Source organism: Agelaius tricolor, unplaced genomic scaffold, assembly GCF_023055355.1.
Source record: "Agelaius tricolor isolate 1412-34295 unplaced genomic scaffold, bAgeTri1.0.p SCAF_25, whole genome shotgun sequence".
NCBI lineage: Eukaryota > Metazoa > Chordata > Aves > Passeriformes > Icteridae > Agelaius > Agelaius tricolor.
Window position 1 is genome coordinate 2774966 of NW_027269285.1, and position 21954 is coordinate 2796919.

Sequence of the window (21954 nt, forward strand, 5' to 3'; positions counted from 1 at the left end):
GCGATGTCATATTCCCAATGGGAGGGACACATTTCCCACATCCAGCCCCTGAGAGATCACAGAACCATGGAAGGCTTGGAAAAGATCTTTAAAGACCATCTAACCCAAGCCCTACTGCTGTATTCCATAGGAAGAGACGTCTTTTCCTCACCCAGCCCCTCACAGATGTCGTATTCTGAGCAGAAACCAGGTCTCAGCTCCGGTCATGCAGTGTAATTACTGTACTGTAGCAAACTGGCAAATTAAATTTTGTGTGCATGCTAATTAGAAACAAATATTCTAGAAATTAAATTAGGTCTCAGCATACAGCCTTACATCTTACCTCAGTTAAAAGTCAATTTACTGTGGCTGATTTTTTGGCACTTAAGAGTCACTTGATACAGGTGAGCACAGTTTCTGGCTTTGCTGTTAATATACATCAGAACTGAAGTATCTTTTTTGTTTTTAAGACAAAATTATTTCTCCTATCATCACATTAAAAGCATCATTTACATACAAATAGCTCGTTCAGGAAAAGAAAAGATTTTTCTCATCATTGCCTCAATATGACAAAGTAAACTCTTGATTTCAGGCAGTGCTAATTTTTTAATATTTCTAAACAGGTATACAAAAGACAGGATGGGGAAAAGCACTGTCATCTAAACATTTAGTAATACAGGATCAGCACTTTACGAAAACCAGCTTTTATTTTTTACATATGAAAACTTAATAAATGGAAAATTTACATGTCTCAGATCCCTTTTCCTGCTTTGATATCAACTTTATTTCCAATCTGACCGCGTTCCAGTGAAATACAGTAGGGGCTTCATACAATTGCAGTGACAAGTGCTGGGCAACAAAAACCCATGAGCTGGATTGAAGACATCCTTCTTAACCTCAAACAGAGATATCCAAAACCATTCTTATTGTGTGATTGCTTTCAGTATTCCTCGGAGAACTTTGTAGCTCATTAACTGTTGGCTTTCTTTGGGAGGGAAGCAGGGCCCCCGTTCTGTCACGTAGGCGTAGGGAAACCTCAGCACCCAGAGTCCATCAGAGGGAAGGGTGATTTCCTGCTTCTCGGGGTAAAATATAGGGCAGGGTGGTGGTCCTGGCTGAACCTAAAGGCAAAAGAAAACATCAGTAGGTAATCAAACAGCATTACTACCTTAAAAAGTAATACAATGCAAATGGCGTTTTTTCAAATATGTATTGAAATAAAAATGGAAGAAACAGTGAAGAATTCTCCAGCTAGGAATACCAACATTTTTTCACCTCTGAAAATTCAGATTGTAACTAATAATAATTGAGCAATGAGTCACCGCTTTTCTCCATGACATTTAAAATGACAAAGTCATTCTTAAAGAATCATTGTTAGCTTTTTTTTTTTTTTTAAATAAAAGCCATTATTACAACAGGGAATGCCAATAACTCATCCATGGTAAAATATTTTTGTAAACTCACTTCATACAAAGTATAAATTTGAAGTTTGAGAAATCACAAGTGCTTACGTAACAGATACTTTTGGAAACAACTGTGTTGGCTGAAGCTGGTTTGGGTTGGAGTTTCTTGACACCCTTTTGCTGTCACCCTTGTTAATTAATGTCTCCCCAAGCAGCCGTGCCTCTGCTGTTCCCAGATTCCCTGCTGCACTCCCTACCTGAGGCGTTAAGGTGATCTGCAGGGGAGCATCAGGAACCACCACGAAGAGCCTCATGAACTGGGCGTAGTGGGGCTTGAGGCCCCGTCCCTGCGTCGAGGACAGGATGTACAGGGGCATGTCGGAGTTGAGGGCTTTCAGGGCAGATTCCTTCGGCCCCCCTCCCATCACCTTCATCACCTTGTCAGGCCCCGAGCACATGAACCTCCTCCCACGTGCATCTTCATACTCAAAGCCCACAAAAGCCCGAGCGATGTCGTCCCTGCGCCGGCCTCTTCCCATCACCACGGCGCTCCTTTTCCCAGGAACAGCCTTGTTGGGAGCAGGCCAGGAATTGGTGTCTAAATCTCCTTCATCTTCAGTTCTCGTCCTGATGACAATGTCCCAAGGCATTAAATAGTTTGTTCCCGGGATAAAACCCTGTTGATCTAAGCCCGTGTGGAAGTTGTAAGCCTTAGCAGGCCCCAGCTTGACCAGTGACCAGCTGGAGAATTTGGGCAGAAGGCCTTTGGGGCAGTTGGAATGGAGCATCCCGGGGAGGTACTCGACAGTGGACGCCTGGCGATCCACCAGGCTCGGCCTCTTCTCGCCCTTGGAGTCCCCGCTCTGCCCGTGGCTCTCTGCATTGTCCCCTGCACCCTGGGCATCGGGTGGGTAAGTGCCCAGGCTGCCCGTGGACTGGCCCAGGCTCAGGGCTAAGCTCAGGCCTGTGCTCTCTCCCTGAGTCTGAGGCTCCTTCTCTTTGAGTTTCTCCATCTCGCCCTCCGGAGGGGCGGGTGATGCCTCGTCCCGGGCAGGTGCTGGGTCAGGTGTGCTTGGCTGAAATATGGGGAAGTTGATGTGCTCCAGTTTCCCACAGCACTTCTCTTCCAGCAGCTGCAAAAAAGAAAAGGTGGTTTAGTATCCACCCCGAGATGAGGGAGCTCAGAGCCACAACATTCAGCAGCTATAATTAAGATTTAAGACATTTGCACCACGTGAGAACCAAAGCAGCGATGGGAACACGGCCCACAGACCTGATTATTTGGAATTCACATGGACCAACACATTCTAAGTGTAAGCAGGTGCATTAACTGGTGCTCCTGTGTGTGTGGTAAAGACTGGAACTGCCCATCCTGGTCAGCCCATTTCTGCTCCCAGAAACGTCTCCCCCAAGCAAACTGTTGGTAAGGTTAAGAGGAAACTTGTGGTCACTTCAGAATACAGGCTCTGCAGATGGAACAAAAGCAGTGTTTGAAGCACCAACAGACCCAAGAGTTACCTGGTAAAAGTCATAATTAGCTGCTTTGATATCAAAGGGGTCCTCCCGAGGAGCTTGTTTCCTTCCACAGTTACAGGCACCCGTGGAACGAGCCCGGCTGTTGTGGTACAGAATCGGAGGATTTCTGTCTGCTTCTGGCTTTTCCCCTAAAAGCAAAATCAATCAAACCTTGGGCAAATTGCTCACCCTTCAAAACTTTCTTTATTCCCTTCATCCATTGCTCCCTCCCTGCTATACACAAGTACAAAATGTTTGTCAAGCAACTCCTCCGTTTCCCACTTTTGATAATACAAAGTTCCAGTGGAGGTTATACCACTAAACCGAATCTTATTTGTTTTTACAACCTCTTCCTGAAAGCTCAAAGTTCTTCTGCCAGCAATAAACCTGCAGAAGTCAGTTTTGACTCCCTGATCAATCAGGTTATTTCAAACAAAGGGGGATGCTTATGCTTTTTAGAGAATTTTGTTCTTAGGCTCCTCTCATTCGAAGGACTCCAATGTAATTGTTTTTAGCTAGTAAGACAGAATCAGAGTTACTGCTAAAATCAGAATATAAGAGTAAGAGTTACTACTAACAGTGGACTGGCTCCTAAACTCAACATAAAGGAAACCTGCACATCAGCTCTGCTATGATCCCACTGTAGAGATGATCACAGAATCATTTGGGGTGGAAAAGACCTCTGAGACCATCGTGTCCAACCTTTGCCTGGTCACCACCTTGTGAGCTGGAGCACAGCACCGAGTGCCACACCCAGTCCTTGAACATCTGGCTTTAAAGCTGCAAACTTCCACCTCCCACAACATTTCAGAGCCGGTGCTCTCAGCCTAAGGCATTTTTAACCCAGATACAAAACTAAACCATGAAACCAAAGCACAAGTGAGCACCTTTACCTGCTTTGGGGAGCAGATGGAACTTGTGCACGCAGTGCTGGTCCGTCAAGCTCCGCTCCTCGCAGAGCTGGTGCCCGTTGCTCCAGAACTTGTAGCAGTCCTCGTTGAGCTGCATGGCGTATTTGTGGAAGGCCGGGCCCCGGGCGTGCTGGCTGTACACACGCAGGGCCTGGGCCAGCTGGTTCTTGTGCACTGTCATGGTGTAATTGTGGGGCAGGTTGGACTGGTAGGCGCTGTGGGCCATGGGCAGAGCCTTCTGGCAACGGTTTTCGGAGAACTTGGTGTCTATGTCTAAGTAGCCCTCCAAAACTTTGATGCTGCTCATGATTTTTGAGCTCAGCTCGCCACAGGTCGGGTCATCGTCTTTGCCTTCGATGGTCACTTCATAGAGTCTTAGAGCAGCTGCCACCCACTTCTGGTAGGTCGGGAGCTCAAAGTGAGAGGGCTGTGGATTCCTCCCCACGCTGTCTTCAAAGCCCTTCTTGCTGAGCACCAGCTCCACGTGCTGCCACAAGAACTCCTTGAGGGTGCAGTCCACGAGCTGCCCAGAGGAGCTGGAGCTGGAGCTGCTACTCTCTGCATGGAAGGAGAGCTGCTGCCGGCCGTGCCTCATCATCTGATACCTCCTGGGTCCCGACAGGGTGGGAGCCAGCAGCGAGTCAGTCTCTCTCATGGTGCAGTTGCTCCTGAGCTGGTCGAGAAGCATGGCCACGGGATCGTCTCCATCCTGGGGCCCACCAGCCACGATGTACACGAAAGCCTGGTTGGCAGGCACGGTGAACAGGCAGTTGATGCTCTGGTTGGTCAGCACCCGGCTCTTGCGGAAGATGCGGTAGATCTGATCCTCCAGAGCGTGCTGCAGCCTCCTCTTGGGGGAATGCTTCTTGGGAGGAGGCTTTTCCAGGTGACCACAGGGGTCCTGACCCCTGTTTGGCAGCGGATCCACCTTCAGAGCCCCGTTGAGCTGGAAGAGGAAGAGGAGGCGTGGAGGGCATGGCCTGCAGTTGAGCTTCCACTCCTTGCCGACAGGACAGTCCTTGATGGCAGCCTTCAGGGAGGGCAGCACCTTCTGCCGCAGCCCGTCCAGCGCCCTGAACACGCGGTCGTAGGTGATGTCGAAGGAGCAGGTGGGATGCACCAGCAGCAGGATGTGGCACACGGAGAACAGGTAGAGGAGGCTCAGGCAGTGCAGCTTCTCCTGGTGCTTCCAGAACTCGTGCGCCTCGGCGTGGGGCAGCGGGGCAGGGCCTCCGGAGGGGTGGCCGGGCCCGGCCTCTCTGTTCTCGGCCGCCGCCAGGTCCCCGCAGGCGCGCAGCAGCTGCGGCGTGTCGCAGATGGAGGTGAGCACCAGGTACAGCACGCGGCTCTCCTGGCTGTAGTACGCCTGCAGCTGGTTGTAGTCCTTGGTGGCCGGGTCCCCCTCCTGCCCCGCGGCGCCGTCCGCCAGCTCGGGATCCTCCTCGGGGAAGAGCGGGAACACCTGCCGGTCGCACACGGTGCTCACCAGGGCCTCCTTCTCGGAGCAGAGCTGCAGCGCGGTTTTGCCGAAGATGCCCACCACGCACACCTCGTCCTCGCCGCCCGCCGCGCCGCCCGCCTCGGCCGCCAGCAGCAGCTCCCGCAGGCTCATGGGCCCCACGGCCGTGCCCATGGCCCCGGGCGGCCCGGCCCCGGGCAGCGGCATCGCCCGGCCCCGCTCCCGGCCCCCGCTCCCGGCCGGAAGCGGCGGAGCCCCGGCCCCGGCCCCGCGCATGAGCGGCTCCGCCCCGGAGGGCGCGGACACGGGCACGGGGGGCGGGCGCTGCGGGGCGGCACCGCCGGGGGTGACAGCACAGCGGGCACCGGCCGGGGGTGACAGCACGGCTGGCACCGCACGGCCGGGGGTGACAGCACAGCGGGACCGCCCGGGGGTGACAGCACGGCGGGACCGCCCGGGGGTGACAGCACGGCGAGCACCGCACGGCCCAGGGTGACAGCACGGCGAGCTCCGCACGGCCGGGGGTGACAGCACAGCGAGCACCGCGGGTCCCCATCGCCCCCGAGGGTCGGCTCCGCACGGCCGGGAGCGCCGGGAGTGACAGCACAGCGGGACCGCGGGTCCCCATTGCGCCCCCGAGGGGCTCCCACGGACCGTGCCCGGTACGGGCACAAGCTCTGCCCACCCCTGACTTGGAGGAAGTTTTGAGTTCATCGCCTTTAGGCATTGCTTGGAGCCGTTTAATCGCGATCAGCCAGCAGTGATACACAGTGCAGGGGCCCTCTTACGTTTGTAGGCACAGACTCAAAGTGTTTGTTGAAGCTTGCAGCTTTCCACTTTAATAACGTTAGTGCATTAAAGTGTTGTTCTTCTTTGAAACTGTACAAATACCGTCAAGATATTTTTTGTTAAAAAAAGATATGGAAATACTGAATTTCAGCAAATACATATTTGTATGACAAGCAGCACCAGTGCTAGGAATATAATAGTCCCTGCTTCAGCAGCACCCAGGTGTCAAAAGACCTGGGCAAGTTCCTATTTTTTTTTCCATTATGAATAAAGATGAAACCAAATTGACAGACATTAGAGAGAGATAAAAAAACACAATCTGCTTTACAGGGCTTCATAATGCCCTGTTTTCCTGTGCATTACATTTACTTACAAATACACGTGCCTGAGTGTAATAAAAATGGGATTCAAGTGTTTTCCTGACCACAAATGGAAAATTGCTCCATAAATCTACTTTCCTTTTCACTTTTCATCAAAGCTGTTTGCAGCACTCAGCCGTGCAGGAGAGGGACTCTTAGGGTGAGCCATCTGTCAAAAGAAGGGAAGGGTCAGAACTTGGATATCTGAGCTCATTATCACTGAGATAAAACAGTGCAATTCTTAGCTGGCACCTTAAAACAGACACAAGAAATCAGTAAAATGAAAGATGCTATTCACCCTCACGTTTTGTTCTTCTGCAAAGTGGAACTATGGCTTTGAAAGTCGCATTGAGGCACCCCACTGGCCACCAAAAAAGCAATTCCTCCTCTTGGGATTGTCAAACAACCTGCCCTGGGATGTGCATTCTGCAGAGCCCTTAAACCAGTAGGGAATTCTGTGATTGTAAAGGCACTTTATGAAGAGGGACAGAGGGACTTGCCTGGAATTTGCGCCGTAGTGCCCGTGTCATGATTGGGGTCAGCCCAGAGCCACATTCCGTGTTTTCTTTGCTGTTTAGAGGAGTGCCACCAGGACTTCTGCAAGGGCAATTGTGACTGGTTTGACTGGTTTTCTAGTTTTTCTAGATTAAAAACAACCATTCAAGAGAACAGAAAGGAACAGACCTTTGTATATCGACTTTCTTCAGATGCTTCCGAAGATCAATCTGATTTCTAGGGGAGGTACTAAGAGAAAAAAAGAAATTGGTACAATGAAATGTTTCCCACTCAGTAAAAAAACACGAATCACTGTTTAAAACAGAAGAATCTAATATCTAATCAAGGAAGAAAGTATCTTACATTAAAGATTTTGTAGCATGAGGTGATGGCTTGGATTTGGGTCTCAGACTAACACTCTGTAGATCTGTGACTGTAATTAATGCCCTGCGTGGCTTCACTGGTGATTGTTCCTACAGCAAGGAAAGAAATGTTACCTCAAATAAAACTTCAGAAGGTCTCACTACCCTGAAATCCATTTAATGTTTAATAAATCTGAAAGATTTTTGTGGTTTATGGCTTTTAGACTTTTTTTGTATTATTAAGATTCGAATGTGCCTTGGATAAAAATAGATTTAGGAAAAAACAACAACAACAAAAAACCTAAACAAGGGGTTTTTTTTCCTGCAAAAAGGTTCCAGCTGGGCAAAAGGAATCCAAAAATCTACTGATAACACACAAAGCTGCATGAAAGTTCCATGACCTTAATGTAAAATTAGAGCTGTCCTGAGTGCCAGGTGAGATTGGAGTTTGTCACTTTATTCCTTCCCTTCCAGAGCCCAGGTGCAGAATCAGAATGGTCACTAGAAACTGATCACTGGGTATTTGGATGAGAATCAATTCATTAAAGAATAAAGCAGGAAATACAGCACTTCCAGGGTGGGTTTTCCCTTGATTCACCTCCCAGTTTACCTTGTCCATTCTCAGGTTGCTGTTTGTCTTCTTCAGTTTAACATTCAGGAGGTCTTTGAGGGTGATGTGCATGGGCCCATCCTTTTTCACTGGTGCTGCCTGGAAGCAAAGGGGGAAATCAGGAAGGGGAAGTGACTGAGCACTCACAGAGTGATGTGCTGATGAATCCAGGTCCAAAAGGAACTCAGGCATGAAATAAAAAACACAGGAACCTTCTGATTCCCTACCAGTTTAGAGGCTGTGCCCGGTTGGAGGAGGAGAGGAGCTGCAGGCAGTTTTGGTGGAGGCAGCGGCGGTGGAGGAGGAGGAGGAGGAGGAAGAGGAGGAGGAGGAGGAGGAGGGATGGACACAGGCACGGATGCTGAGGGTGGAGGATCCCTCTGTGTCCCCACAGGAGCACCCAGGACTGGCTTGTGACACCTCTGGCAAAGGGAACTTTCTGAGGACAGAGCTGCCACGTTGTTCATCTGAAAGCGACAGAAATAAATAAAGAGAACATTAAATCCACCAGAAAAAAGGTGGGGTTTTAAAGGACCAAGGTGCTGGCTAAGGCTGAGCTTTGTAAAGATACAAACAGGTCCCTCCTGCTGTGAGGCAGCAGAAGCTCTGCAGCTCTGAGGGAACAGAATGCCCCTGAGGGGCTGCTCAGACCTCAGAGGATCTGCACTGAGCACAATTCCTCATCCTCACACAAACAAATGCTGGACTGAGACTGACCTGGAGGGCTCCTTGTAGCTTGGAAAATTCACTTTCCAACTTCTCCAGTTTCTCCCTGAATGTATTTAGTTCCCTTAAGTAGACTTGTGATGGAAATATGGTGTCTTTAACCGCCTGAAAGCTCTAAGCATAAAAAGAAAAAGATTATGTGTATTTGTGTGTTGATTTTCTTCAGATGTTTCTGAAGATCAATCTGATTTTTAGGAGGGGTAGGAACAGAACAGAAAAAAATTGGTACAATGAAATATTTCCCACTTAGTAAACAGCATTGATCCCTGCTTAAAACAGAAAAATCCAATATCAAAGAAAGGATGTACCTGTGCAACCCTGCTCTGGCACCACCAATACACAAATGATGCTGCTGTTGTCAAGGGTCTGACCACACTTTTTACACTGGGCAAGGCTAAAGGCCAGTGGGAGCACTTTGGGATTGGTGATGAGTTCAGAGGGACATGAGCTGGTGACCTGCAATAGAACAAGGCCAGAATTTTATTTATCAACTCAGCTTTTAATAAAGTAACTGTGACCAATCATGTGGAAATTACAAGCAGGTAACAACAGAGCAAATGTGATCACAGAAAGGCCAAGATACATTTCAATAAAGGGTGGGGAAAAATTCTATTGAAAATACTTTTTTATTCAAATTGCTTTTCCTGGTTATTAATCATAGAAACATTAAGGTTGGAAAATATCTCCAAGGTCACACCAAAAGATACCATGGAGTGCCATGGTATCAAATCTTTGCCTCTTTTCCACGAGCCATTGGGAGCAAACAGCAAACCCAGGGATGGGGTGAGAAGGCAAAATTCAAGCAGAGCCTCTTACCGTGGAGAGGGACAAACTGAGCCCTGGGGAGTTGCAGCATTTCTCTTCTTTTCCACTCGAAATTTCGCTCGGGCTCTTCGTTTTCGTTTGCATTTCTTATACCTTGCCATTACTGGAGAAAAAAACACATTGCAAACGGATGGAGAGAGAGAAATCAAATTATACATTGGGACAGAGCTGCCACCAAAGAGAATAGCACAGGCAGCACCTCGGAAATACAGACAGAGGTTACTCACAGCTGCCTTGGTGGAATGATCATGGACCAGCGATAGAAAATACCTCCTTAATTTCATATGATCCATGGGGATGTGTTTGCACACAGAAAACACCGTTTTATATAGGCTTATTCCTCCCCTTGTCTATTTGTATCATAGCATTAATAAATAGCTATTATAAATACAATAAAATATGAATTAGTTAAATAAGTACACGTGTAAAACACTATAAATAATACTATAAATAAGCGTAAATAAACAAGAATGTAATTAGAAATACTATAAGCTAAATAAAAACGTTGCAACTATTAATATGTAAGCACAATAAAAATAAACGGATGTTCAATTTTTCGTTACGCTGGCGTGCCAAGCACTCAATTTGGGGAAAACGACGCTTGGGGAGAACGGTGACAAAAGACACGGAGAAGCCACGGAAGGATGCCGGGGGCCGCCCGGGCCGGTCCCTGACCGGTGATCGGTGACACCCCAGCCCCGCTCACCCGGGACCCCGCACCGAGAGCGGGGATTTCTCTCTCTCTCACTCACACATACATCGGCACACACCTGTGGGGGTGTCCCGGGGCCGCCCCGTCCCCCCGGCCGCGCTCCACGCCCGCCGCCGCCGCCGCCGATTCAAACCGCTCCCCGCGCCGCGCCAGCCAATGGCAGCGCCGCTCTCTGCCGGCCCCCCCACGCGCCGCATGTAAGCCGCGCGCTGATTGGCCCCCGCGCCGAGGCGCGCCCGCGCTCCACGGGAGAGGGGCCGGCGCTGCCCCGCCCCGGCCCGGCCGCGCTGAGGCGAGCGGCGCCGCCATTGGACGAGCGGGCTCGGTGCCGCCAATCGGCTGCGGGCAGCGCTCGGCTGGGGAAGGCCAGCGGGGTGAACCGAGCGAGCAGCGGCCCCGCCGGCGCTACCGGGAGAGAACCGGGGAGGAGGAGCGGCGGCGCCGCCCCCTCAGGGCCGCAGCGGACCGGCCAGCGCCGCTTCCCGCCAGCGCCGCGCGCCCCGCCCCGGCCAATCACGGCCGGAGCCCACTCCGGGCCAATGGGCTCGGCCGTACCTCGGAGCGGGTTTACATTCTCCGCGGGCCAATGGCGAGCGCGCCCCGCGAGCCGCCAGCCAATGGGAGGCGCGCGGCGAGTGACAGCTGGCCAATGGGCGCCGCCGACTCTCCCGTGCCGCGGCGCGGGGGGTGGGGATCTCCCCGCCGCCGCCTGAGGAATGTCAACTATTCAACATGGAGACGGCGGTTACCAGGCTCGAGACCCTGGTGAGGGCGGGCGGCGGCCGCGCTGAGGGGCGGCCGCGCCGCGGGCCGGCGGCGGCGACGCCTCGGAGGGCGCGGGGCCGCCGCGGAAGGGAGGGAGGAAGGGAGGGAGAAGCGGGCGCGCGGGCGCGGCGCGACGGAAGAGCGGCCCCTCAGCCGCGCCCGCGTTCCCCATCCGGGCCCTGAGAACGGCCCGCGCCGCCCTCGACGGGGCGCCCGCCGGCCGCGTCCGGGTCAGGCGGGTTCGGCCGGGCCGGTCCATTCCGCTCCCCCCCCCCACCCCCCTCGAGGGGCGGGGCTTGCGCCGCTCCATTCACCCCTCAGCGCGGGGCAGGGCGCGGCCATTTCCCGCGCACCTGGGGGGGGGGCGGGGGTTGGGCGCGCTCATTGCCCGCCTCGCGGGGGGACGCGGCCGGGCCGGGCCGCTCCATGTGCCCGCGACGGGAGGGGGGGGCAGAGCGGAGATCCCGGACTAGTCCATTTTTTCTTAGAGGGGGGTCAGGGTGGAGCGCTCACCTGGGCTGGACCATTGTGGCTACGGAGAGGCGGGCTGGGCTGGTCCATTGGCGCGGGCGCGCGGGGGGAGCGGGGCGATGGCCCCTCCGCCCTCAGGGGCTGAGCCCCAAAATCGCGGAGTTTTCCCCGCTTTTCTCTCCGTTCCACGGGGCTGCCCCTCAGGGAATGACGGCCTCTCTCCCAGCCCCACTCTTGGAAAAGTGGAAAAAAGGAGGTTTTTTCCTCCTTTTTCTCCTTTTCCAACAGAGAGCTTCATTTTTTACCTCACGCGGGAGGGCTCTGGGAAGCGGTGTCCAACCAGCCGAGTTCCTCGTGCCGTCCGTCAAACCTTCACCTTCTTGCTACAAAGTATTTTTTCCATTTTTGCCCACAGTGTAAGCTTGATCTTCCCATATCTAGCATTCTGTATTTTTTCTGAAGCCTGGTTTAATTTAGAAATATGATTAAAGATACTTGGGTTAGATGTTTAATTATTGAATTTATTTACTGTCATGGTTCATTGAAAGTCATGCTTTCAACTGATTCTCATTTTAGGACGTGTGAACAGAGAGGTGTTTTTGCCCCCTTTAAGCTAACAGGGGCTTTTATTCTGGAATTTAGAATAATCTCACATCTCACAGCTTTGTGTCTCCTCCTTTCCCTTCTGCTTTGTTGTTTCCCGTCCTGGATTTCCTGTGAAGTCAGCTCTCTCCACAGAAGTGTGATAAAATAACACTTCTTATTTCCCTGGAGCTTCTGACATGAATTTCATGGAAAGCTCCCTTTTGGAAGCAGGGATAAAGTAATTACTGGGAGCTTGAAGAGAAAAATAGGTATGAGAATAATAAAATCAACCAGGTAATCAATGGTTATTTGTGACAGGAGCACCGTAAGAGTGTTAGATTAATTATGGAAAAGATCACAGAGCTGGCAGTGCTTCATTCAGGGCAGTTCAGTTCATTTTTGGCACTGCTTTTTGGGATCCTGCACCTCCTCTGGCCCTGAGTCGTGTCTGTCCAGTGCCCTTTTTATGTTGTACTACTGGTGATGATGCACAAAAAGCAGTGCAATGTTAAAAGGGCATTGGCCAGCAATACAATCTGCATTATTCTCTATTCTTTTTAATCATATACAGGCCCAAAATCTGTCTGAGACCACAAAACAGCTGTAAAATGAGATTGTAAAATGAGGTTTTTTTTCCCTGTTTTTAAGGAGAAACATTGGCCATTTAATGACAAATGCCATCATCTCTGTCTTAGAAATGGCCCAGGTCACTCAGCTCTGTGTACATCCCCAAAAATCCCCTTTCTCCACTCCATTCCCAGGTTTCTTGGTGTTTTGTACAATATCTCAGCAGCTCCCAAAGCTGAGAGCTCTCCAGCTCTCAATAAGTGTTAAAAATCCCAATAATCACTGACATTTCTGGCTCACACCCTCCCTGTGCTGGTGTTCTCACTCCCCACTGGTAAAGGCCATCCCCAGAGCTGGGCAAGGGGTGTTTAAGTGCATTTATTGGAGTTTTAAAGTGCATTTTCCTGTGATTCAGCACTGGAAATGATAAAGAATAAACTCTGCATTTATTGGAGTTTTAAAGTGCATTTCCCTGTGATTCAGCACTGGAAATGATAAAGAATAAACCCTGCTGTCTAGAAGGTGTTCCCTGTAATGCAGTTTAGCAACATCTGTCTGATGGCAGTTTGGAACCTTAGCTTGCTGTGAGGCAAATCCAAGCAATAAATACGCTTGGAAATGGAATTTCCAGTTTAGAAGGCACCAAATAGTTGGAAATTGAATTTCTGGCAGATCTCTTGAGAGTTTTGTTGCGTGGTTGGGGTTTTTTTCCCCTCTCATGATCAGTGGAATGGCAGATTCTGAATAATAATAAAAAAATAATAATGATGATGGTTTTTGTGTGTGTGTGCCTGTTAGGATTTGATGAGCTTTAACCTTATCCAGCTCTTCCCCATCCACAGAAACCTCTGGCTGAGCTGATGTGGGTTTTTTTGCCCTTTTTTTGGTGAGTGTGTGGTTGATTGTTGCCCAGAATTGTTGCTGCTAACGAGTGCTCTGACTTTATTGCACTACTGTGCTATACAGAGAGCAGTGCAATAGTATTGTCAAAGCATCTGAGAGCAGAGCCCTCTGCACTGGCCTTACTCCCTTTTCACATTTCCTTCCAAACCTGTGAGTAAATTACAAAGTTACACTTCAAACCCTGCATTTTCTGGGTGGTTTATTGGAAAATAATCGTCCTACAGATGCTTCTGAGCTAGAATATTAAGGCAGGTGAAATGCAGCAAGAAATAAATATTTACAAAAATAAAAAGCAGTCCTAATGAACTGTGGTAATGTCTTCTTAAAATTCTGGCCACATTTAGCTTCACATCCAGTTTTTAATGTCCTGAATCACAGTGTGTAAGTTAGCTCCTTATGGAAATGTCAAATTATCAGTATTGAACATTTAATGGGTCAAATTACAAATTTACACTTCAAACCCTGCATTTTCTATGTGGTTTATTGTAAAATAATCATCCTACAAATGCTGCTGAGCTAGAATTATTAAGGGGGGGATTTTTGCAGGTGAAATGCAGCAAGAAATAAATATTTACAAAACTAAAAACAGTCCTAATGAACTGTGGTAATGTCTTCTTAAAATTCTGGCCACATTTAGCTTCACATCCAGTTTTTAATGTAAGTTAGCTCCTTATGGAAATGTCAAATTATCAGTATTGAACATTTAATGGGTCAAATTACAAATTTACACATCAAACCCTGCATTTTCTATGTGGTTTATTGTAAAATAATCATCCTAGAAATGCTGCTGAGCTAGAATATTTAAGGGGGGGGGTTTTGCTGAAATACAGCAAGAAATAAATATTTACAAAACTAAAAGCAGTCCTAATGAACTGTGGTAATGTCTTCACAAAGCTTAAAATTCTGGCCACATTTAGCTTCACCTCCAGTTTTTAATGTCCTGAATCACAGTGTGTTAGTTAGCTCCTTATGGAAATGTCAGATTATCAGTATTGAACATTTAATGGGTCAAATTACAAATTTACACTTCAAACCCTGCATTTTCTGGGTGGTTTATTGGAAAATAATCGTCCTACAGATGCTTCTGAGCTAGAATATTAAGGCAGGTGAAATGCAGCAAGAAATAAATATTTACAAAAATAAAAACAGTCCTAATGAACTGTGGTAATGTCTTCTTAAAATTCTGGCCACATTTAGCTTCACATCCAGTTTTTAATGTGAGTTAGCTCCTTATGGAAATGTCAAATTATCAGTATTGAAGATTTAATGGGTCAAATTACAAATTTACACATCAAACCCTGCATTTTCTGGGTGGTTTATTGTAAAATAATCATCCTACAAATGCTGCTGAGCTAGAATTATTAAGGGAGGATTTTTGCAGGTGAAATGCAGCAAGAAATAAATATTTACAAAACTAAAAACAGTCCTAATGAACTGTGGTAATGTCTTCACAAAGCTTAAAATTCTGGCCACATTTAGTTTCACCTCCAGTTTTTAATGTCCTGAATCACAGTGTGTAAGTTAGCTCCTTATGGAAATGTCAAATTATCAGTATTGAACATTTATTGGGTCAAATTACAAATTTGCACTTCAAACCCTGCATTTTCTGTGTGGTTTATTGTAAAATAAACACCCTACAAATGCTTCTGAGCTAGAATATTTAAGGGGGGTTTTTGCAGGTGGATGTTTCCTGAAATGCAGCAAGAAATAAATATTTACAAAAATAAAAAACAGTCCTAATTAATTGTGTTAATGTTTTCACAAAGCTTAAAATTCTGGCCACATTTAGTTTCACCTCCAGTTTTTAATGTCCTGAATCACAGTATTTAAGTTACCTCCTTATGGAAATGTCAGATTATCAGTATTGAACATTTAATGGGTCATTTTGAAAGCATCTTCTTGTCTGCTTTTCCAAAAACTCATCAAATGGATTTATTTTTTGCTTTTCTCCAGAAAAGCAAATAATAAAAAAAGAAGGCAAAAGAGAAAAGACAAAAAATGTTCTTTTTGAGGTGCCTGCTGTGGAAAGGAAAACTTAGAAACATTTCTTAGTGGAGGAGAACAGAAAGCATTGAGCAGTGAGGGAAGAAGTCCCTTGTGAGCTCTTTAAGAATGCACAGTGTGCTGAAAAGGATTTTATTCTTGGATTTGGTCCTGGCTGCTTTCTGGGGCAGGTGTGGGAAGGAGCTTTGCTGGGCAGATGGTGAATTATGGCAGCACTGGGGGAAAGCTTTGCCCTTGATTTATAGATGCTCCTGCTCTTCACCAGATTTATTTTCCTTTTCACAAGCTATTATTTGAAAATGTGCTGGAGGTGTGTGAAAGATCATCCATCACCCCCTCAGAAAGAGGCTTTTATTGGAGATCAAATCCTGCTCCTTCAGCCTGAATCTCCAGCCTCCCAAGGGCATTAATGGCCATTCCTTAAGGCTGATGTTCAACACATAAATATAGAAATCCACAGAACTGTGGGTATTTATTCCTTTATAACAAATAGAGAAATATAGCCTTGCATTGATCCTTAAAAAAAAAAACCTAAAATTGGAGTGGTCACTTTGGGGTTAATCTCAGAATAAACAGTGAAAAGCAAGTTAAGGAAGTCACAACCATTTTTAACTTGCTTTCATCATTGTCTCTGGTGTGGCTGTAAAATCACTGAATTCTCGTGTCAGAGAGTTAATGAGGAGCTGGGGAGCTGGGGAAGCTGCCTTTCTTGGAGGTGGAAGTCTTTAACAGATATTAAAATTGCAGACTGAAGTGAATGAGGTAGTAATGCCAGCAGCAGAGTGTTTGACAAGGCAGTCAGACAATTCTCTGCTGGCTCCTTTATCCCAAGGAAAGGAAAGTGGTGTCATCCATTTCATCAGCTCTTAGGCAGGATTATTGGGGAATAATCAAGTGTACTGTGGACATGAAAACCACCTGAAAGAACCCTAATATGATTATTAATAAAAGTTCTGATGATTCTCTTGGATCCTGAATTCACTCATAATCTCCTCTGTGTAAATAACTCGAGTGTTGTAGTTTTGCTAACAGAACCTTTTATGTTTGAAAAAAAATTAAATTTGAAAACTTTTATGGTCTCTGAGCTTTTCAGAGTGAGGCAGCTGCCTCTTACTTTCCTGAAACACAGCTTGGGGTTTGTCTGCAGTTTTTGGGTTTTAATAGGCTGTGCCTGACCTTAAATATTTTAGTTCCAGAAAGCAGAATCTGATCTGGATTATATTCAGCGCAGAGTGGAGTTTGAAATAATGAAAAGTCTTCCTGATGATACAGCAGCAGAGGTAGTACTTTCAGATGAAATTCAATTTTATTGCATGAAGTTGGTCATAAATGGGTATTTTTATCTTTAAACCTGAAATATATGTGATGTGGCTGTTCTTTCATCTACTTGTCAGGTGGTGGATATTTTTATTATTATTATTATTATTATTATTATTATTATTATTATTATTATTATTATTATTATTATTATTATTAATTTTGGTATTATTATTATTATTAGTAGTAGTATAATTTCTATTTATTTATTTATTTATTTATTTATTTATTTATTTATTTCCTGCATCACATATCAAGATAAGTGGCCTAATATGAATTCAAACCAAACTCCAGTGAAATTCTCCCATTGTTCTGCTCTGAGAAATCAGTGGTGTTAGCACCTAAATCCAGGTTACAGGTTCCAGTCTGAGCTAAAACTCAGCCCTGCTCTGAGAACCAAGATAAACTTGCCAACAAGCAGTGACTAAATTCAGATTTGGGGGAGAGATGAGAGGAAAGCAATGAATGACATCAAGGATTTTGTGAATAAACCCTTTTCTCCTGTACATTTTCACTGTCAAGGATTATTTCATGTTAAATGTCCAACACCTGCACTTTTAAATGAAGTGTGGCCACGTGAATTTTAGCATTTCATGTAACTGAAATGTTCTGCTCACCCAGGAGGACCCAGCTGCTCTCCTGAAGGAGCTGCCAGTGCTGAAATCCAGGTACAAATCCCTGTGTGCCCAGATGGAAGAGATTTCCCTGGAGCAGAAGGAATCCATGGAGAGCATCCGTGCTGCCCTGCAGAAAACAATGGAGATCCTTCAGGCCCTGCAGCAGCAGACCCAGCTGGAGGTGACATTTTCATTTTGATCACTTTGTTCTCACTGCTGGCAGGGAGCACCAGCTTTGTAACCTTTGTGTGCCACCCCTGCTTCCACTGGGAATTGTTTGTGCAGACCTGGAGAAGATCAGGAGACCCAGAAGGAATCCTGGCAGGATTGGAGCTTTTTTTGTAAATCCCAAAAAACCCAGCAGTTAAAATCAGTAAAATCAGTGCTGTTCAGATTTGATTAAAATAAAATCTAAATCTAATCTTACTTTAATCTAATTTGATGAAAGTAAAATCTGCTATTCAGATTTTTTACTGATTTAAATTTTTTACCAATTTAAACATTATCTGTGAAATGACCCAGATTGTGTCACTCTGTTGACACTGAGGAGTGTCAATAGAGTGACACAATCTGGGTCATTTCATAGCAATTGACACCTCAGGGCCACACTGATGCCTTCAAGAAAATACAAAGTGAAACCACTTTTAAAAGGCTAAAAATTTTGAATTTATAAACGTATTTTCAGTGTCTAAAGGGAGAAAGTTAAACCATTGTAACAAACCCCCTGGGACCACTGTTATTCCAAAGCTGGTTTTCCTAAGATAATGTTTAAATTGGTAAAAAACTCAGCAACAAACAACATTTTCTTAAGTGGTCTTCAGACACTGCTTCATTATTGAGGAGGTGAAAACATTAATTTTGACCCTTTACAAATGAGCTGATTTAGACCAATGTTCTAATGCCTGGAGATTTAGCCAGATTAATAAATCTGTCTAATAAACTTTGATAGACAAAATGGGCTGTGTCATGATTTAAAAGACAGTGGTTATATGCCACAGAAAGGAAAATAGATCATATCTTACTGTGTTTTGAGGATATTCTGCCCAGAACAATTTTACACTTGGATTAATTTTACTTGGAATAATTTTACACTTGGATTTTCTCAAAGTGGAAAACCCTTCTCTTGAGTTACATGTAGAGCATTAGGTAAAGCTTTTCTTGCACTTTTTATATTTCCTAAACCAAAGATGGATCAAACTTCTGGAGAAATAAAAGTCTTTGGATTAAATACCTTTTAATTTTTAATTGAAAAATTTCCCTTGCTTGACCAATTTATAGTATTGGTGCTAGAGGAAGATTTTGGTTGATTTTTGCTCTCAGTGGGAGGAAGCCAGGAGTCCACAGTCAGCTCCCATGGGCAAAGGGCTGCACAAACATGGAGTCCCTCTGTAAATATCATCCCCTCAGGAGCTGAAGGCTCAGACTTCTCTGTGTTTGCTTTTCCTCATTTTCCCAGAACTTCCCTCTGTCAGCAGAGGAACAGACTGCAGCCCAGCAGTTACACCTGAAAACTGGGAAAGAAGTGGAATGTTCAGTGCAAGAGGTAATGGGGCAGGGAATGTCAGTATTCCAGAAACCTTTAACCCTGGTTTTGTCATTTGGTACCTCTCAAATGAATGGAATTTTTCAGAAATGGGATTAAGTTCCTCAACAAACCTTTTCATTTTTATTCTATGCAGATTAAGCTTTTTTAATTGCTCTGATTAGATGGTCCACAAAGGAGAAATTAGCTTTGGTGGGAGACTTTGTTCCTGTTGTTTTTTAATGGGGATGTGTCTGTGTTTCCTGGGAATGCAGTTGGTTGCTCTTGTTGATCTTCTTGATAAAGAAACATTTGGGTGGGAGTGAGGGATGGCATTGATTCAAACCAATGCAGGGAGCAATTTAATTTCCTGTGAAATATTAAACAAATTTTGGGATATGAGTAACAATCTATCCTAACTGTAATGCAGTAGAACTTCGATCTAAATTAATCTTTGTTAAAAAAGTCAGATATTCTCCCATAGCTCGATGTGTAATTATCCAATATAATTATCTGCAAATACCTGCTCTGGGTCTCATATTAAAAACACCAAAAAAGTTAACAGGGGGTGTTTCTCTGCCTGACCTTTTTACTTCCACTGTCACAGGGGCCTCACTTTGTGTCCCTTTATTGCCACAGAACCTGTGCAGCTCCTGCAGCCTCCCTCAGCCTTTGTTTGCAAATATCTGCTCCTCCCTTGAGAAATGCTCCCATTTATGTCCCTCACTAATTCTAAATCACATCTGTGCTTTCACATCTGTGCTGGAAAGCTGCAGAGGCTCATCTGGCTCGCACATTAACCTTTCTGGACCCATTTTAAACTTCATTTTTAAACTCTGCTGAATCCCTAAGATTTTGCTGTTGACCTCAGTGGCTGCAACATCCTTGGTTATCCAATGGTAAAATGTAATTAATGTAAATTTCATGCAGAAATGAAAGTGGAAAGAAAGATTTCTAGGCAAAACACTTAAAAAATACTGACATTATTGTTTCTTTTTAGCCATCCTCCCCAGGATCTACAGCCCCTGGCTCAGCTGAAGGTAAGTGCTGAAAAATGAACTTCCCACTGATTTAATTTCACAGAGGCTGTGATAGGCAGGAACTTCAGTGTTTTCACTCAAGCACCAGGATCTGCTGCTTTTATGTGAAGAATTTAGGCTTTGCTAGAAGGACCTGACCCCTCAGTTACATTCCAGGAATTTCTGGGATGTTTTTCCTTGCTTTCAACGGGATTGAAGTGGAAAACTTGTTGTGTTCAAGCTTTGGAAGAAATGGTGCACTAATCTTACCATAGAAATTGCTCTTTTTAAATTCATTTATCCCTGCTTACAGGAAGGAATTTTCACAGTTGGTTTTGGTTTGTTAAAAAAAAACCAAAAAAAAAACAAACCCAAAAAACAAAGCCAGCTGGTCATGGACAGACCAAATCTGTCAATCCTTATCAGATCTCAAATTAAATGATTTTTTACTGAGTCTCCAGATCCAGTGATTGTTTTTTCTCTCCTTTCTCTTGCTGGAAAATCTTTCTTTAGTCCCACCTAGGGGTATGATCAAACTCTAATGGAAGCACTTTCTATCTTTGATGCAGTTTCTGAAGAAACAAATATTTTCCATTTCTTTTTTATTTTTAACAAAATCTTCTGTTTCCAATTCTTTAGAAGCCCAGTTCACCCCACTGAGTGAGGAAACGTTTCTGAGTGTGCCCAGGAGCATCAGAAGCACTGTCAAGTTAGCAGACTTGAATTATTTCTACAAGGAGTTATTTAACCATTTCATTGTTCAGAACAACAGGTGAGGCTTAAAGCCATTCATGAGAAGATTTCAGCCTTTTTAAATTAAATAAAAGCAGCTAGTTAAGGATATTGTAACTTCAAAAAGCCCTGAGACCAAACCCCAAACCCTGCCCTCCCCTCACCAGCCCCTCCAGGCCCTTCTCAGTGCTGGGGGTTTCTTACAGGCTGATGTTATTAAAAAGGAAGTTTTAAACTCAGCAATTCTGTCTTTTTAACCCTGAGATTTACAAATGACTGCTGGGATTTGAAGTGGCATAGAAAAGTTGATTTTAATCTGAATAAATTTGAGCATCCACAAAAATCATTGATTAACCAGCGTGTGCTTTTTAGCCTTTTTCTGCCAGACCTGATGTTTGATCCCTGTTTTACCAAATTGTTTTTGTCTTACAGAGCAGCACTGAGTCTTTCACAGATGAAAAAGATGAATATGAAAGCCACTGACTCAAGAATTCAAATCCTGGAAGAGCTGGGGATTGTAGAACTCGACAAACAAGGAAATGTTAAATTAGCTGTGTGAAAGAAAACTCACCTGCCACAGAAGCATCTGGTGCAGCTCCTGGGTTATTGGGGAACAAGAATTTCTCTGGAAGAAGAGTCCCACTGTGGGGAAGTTGTTCGTGTTTCTGTAGAAATATTCTGTTGGTAATACTTGAAATTGGAGAGTTCAGGATCACTGAGGTTGGCACTTTACCTTGGCTGTTCAAAGGATTATGGTTGATGCATTTTTAAGGAATGTTGTGAGTCCTGTGGGGCTTCCACTTTCTTGCTGTGTTCCTGAGGGGGTTTTAAAGGCAAATAATCCAAGCCTCTTAATTGTCCTTGCATTCCTGAATAAAGTTTTATTATACTTTTGTTTAAGTGACTCCTGACCGTGATCCCTGCCCTGATTTATTTCCCTTTGATGTGAATTCCCTTGGGTTTTTACAGTCTAGGCAGGGTCAGAAGGGATTTCTGGGCACTGCCCAATCCAAGCCCTTAAACTGCAGCTCAGGGCAGAATCCTCAAAATTCCCAAGGATGCAGAATTTGTACACTGTTTGACCACTCTAACAGTGAGAAACATAACATTTTTTCCTTATTTGTAATATTTCTATATTCTATATATTATACATTTTATATATATTATATGCTTTTTAATATTTATATTTATATTGTTATATTTCAGCATAATTTGAGAGGGTAAGAGACATGAATTTTTATTAAGTTACTGTGGGGTTTTTTTGTGAAAAATCATATCTGTCAAAGGAGAGAAATCTAAATTAGTGC

General features: G+C 45.5%; 3 protein-coding genes across 5 annotated transcripts; 1 reads left to right on the plus strand and 2 right to left on the minus strand.

Moving 5' to 3' along the window:
- Nucleotides 1-565: 565 nt before the first annotated feature.
- Nucleotides 566-5526, minus strand: SMG8 (SMG8 nonsense mediated mRNA decay factor). The gene is made up of 4 exons (XM_071447555.1): nucleotides 3791-5526; nucleotides 2901-3046; nucleotides 1640-2515; nucleotides 566-1100 (listed from the first exon to the last, which is right to left on the minus strand). The coding sequence occupies exons 1-4, from the start codon at nucleotides 5472-5474 to the stop codon at nucleotides 903-905; spliced, it is 2904 nt and encodes a 967-aa protein (XP_071303656.1). The 5' UTR covers nucleotides 5475-5526; the 3' UTR covers nucleotides 566-902.
- Nucleotides 5527-6091: 565 nt separating this feature from the next.
- On the minus strand, nucleotides 6092-10615 carry PRR11 (proline rich 11). Of its 3 annotated transcripts, none has more exons than XM_071447558.1 (9): nucleotides 9425-9536; nucleotides 8917-9064; nucleotides 8600-8722; nucleotides 8110-8349; nucleotides 7883-7981; nucleotides 7274-7383; nucleotides 7100-7159; nucleotides 6916-7012; nucleotides 6092-6584 (listed from the first exon to the last, which is right to left on the minus strand). In XM_071447558.1, the coding sequence occupies exons 1-9, from the start codon at nucleotides 9532-9534 to the stop codon at nucleotides 6519-6521; spliced, it is 1053 nt and encodes a 350-aa protein (XP_071303659.1). In that variant the 5' UTR covers nucleotides 9535-9536; the 3' UTR covers nucleotides 6092-6518. The 3 variants fall into 3 exon arrangements, with proteins under 3 accessions (XP_071303659.1, XP_071303658.1, XP_071303657.1); XM_071447557.1 differs by lacking the exon at nucleotides 6092-6584 and adding an exon at nucleotides 10204-10615 and having other exon boundaries at nucleotides 6758-7012; XM_071447556.1 differs by lacking the exon at nucleotides 6092-6584 and having other exon boundaries at nucleotides 6758-7012; nucleotides 9425-9974.
- A 148-nt stretch (nucleotides 10616-10763) lies between these two features.
- SKA2 (spindle and kinetochore associated complex subunit 2) lies at nucleotides 10764-21551 on the plus strand. Its single transcript, XM_071447559.1, has 7 exons — nucleotides 10764-10910; nucleotides 16631-16720; nucleotides 17379-17555; nucleotides 18831-18917; nucleotides 19897-19936; nucleotides 20555-20687; nucleotides 21080-21551. The coding sequence occupies exons 1-7, from the start codon at nucleotides 10878-10880 to the stop codon at nucleotides 21204-21206; spliced, it is 687 nt and encodes a 228-aa protein (XP_071303660.1). The 5' UTR covers nucleotides 10764-10877; the 3' UTR covers nucleotides 21207-21551.
- Nucleotides 21552-21954: the final 403 nt, after the last annotated feature.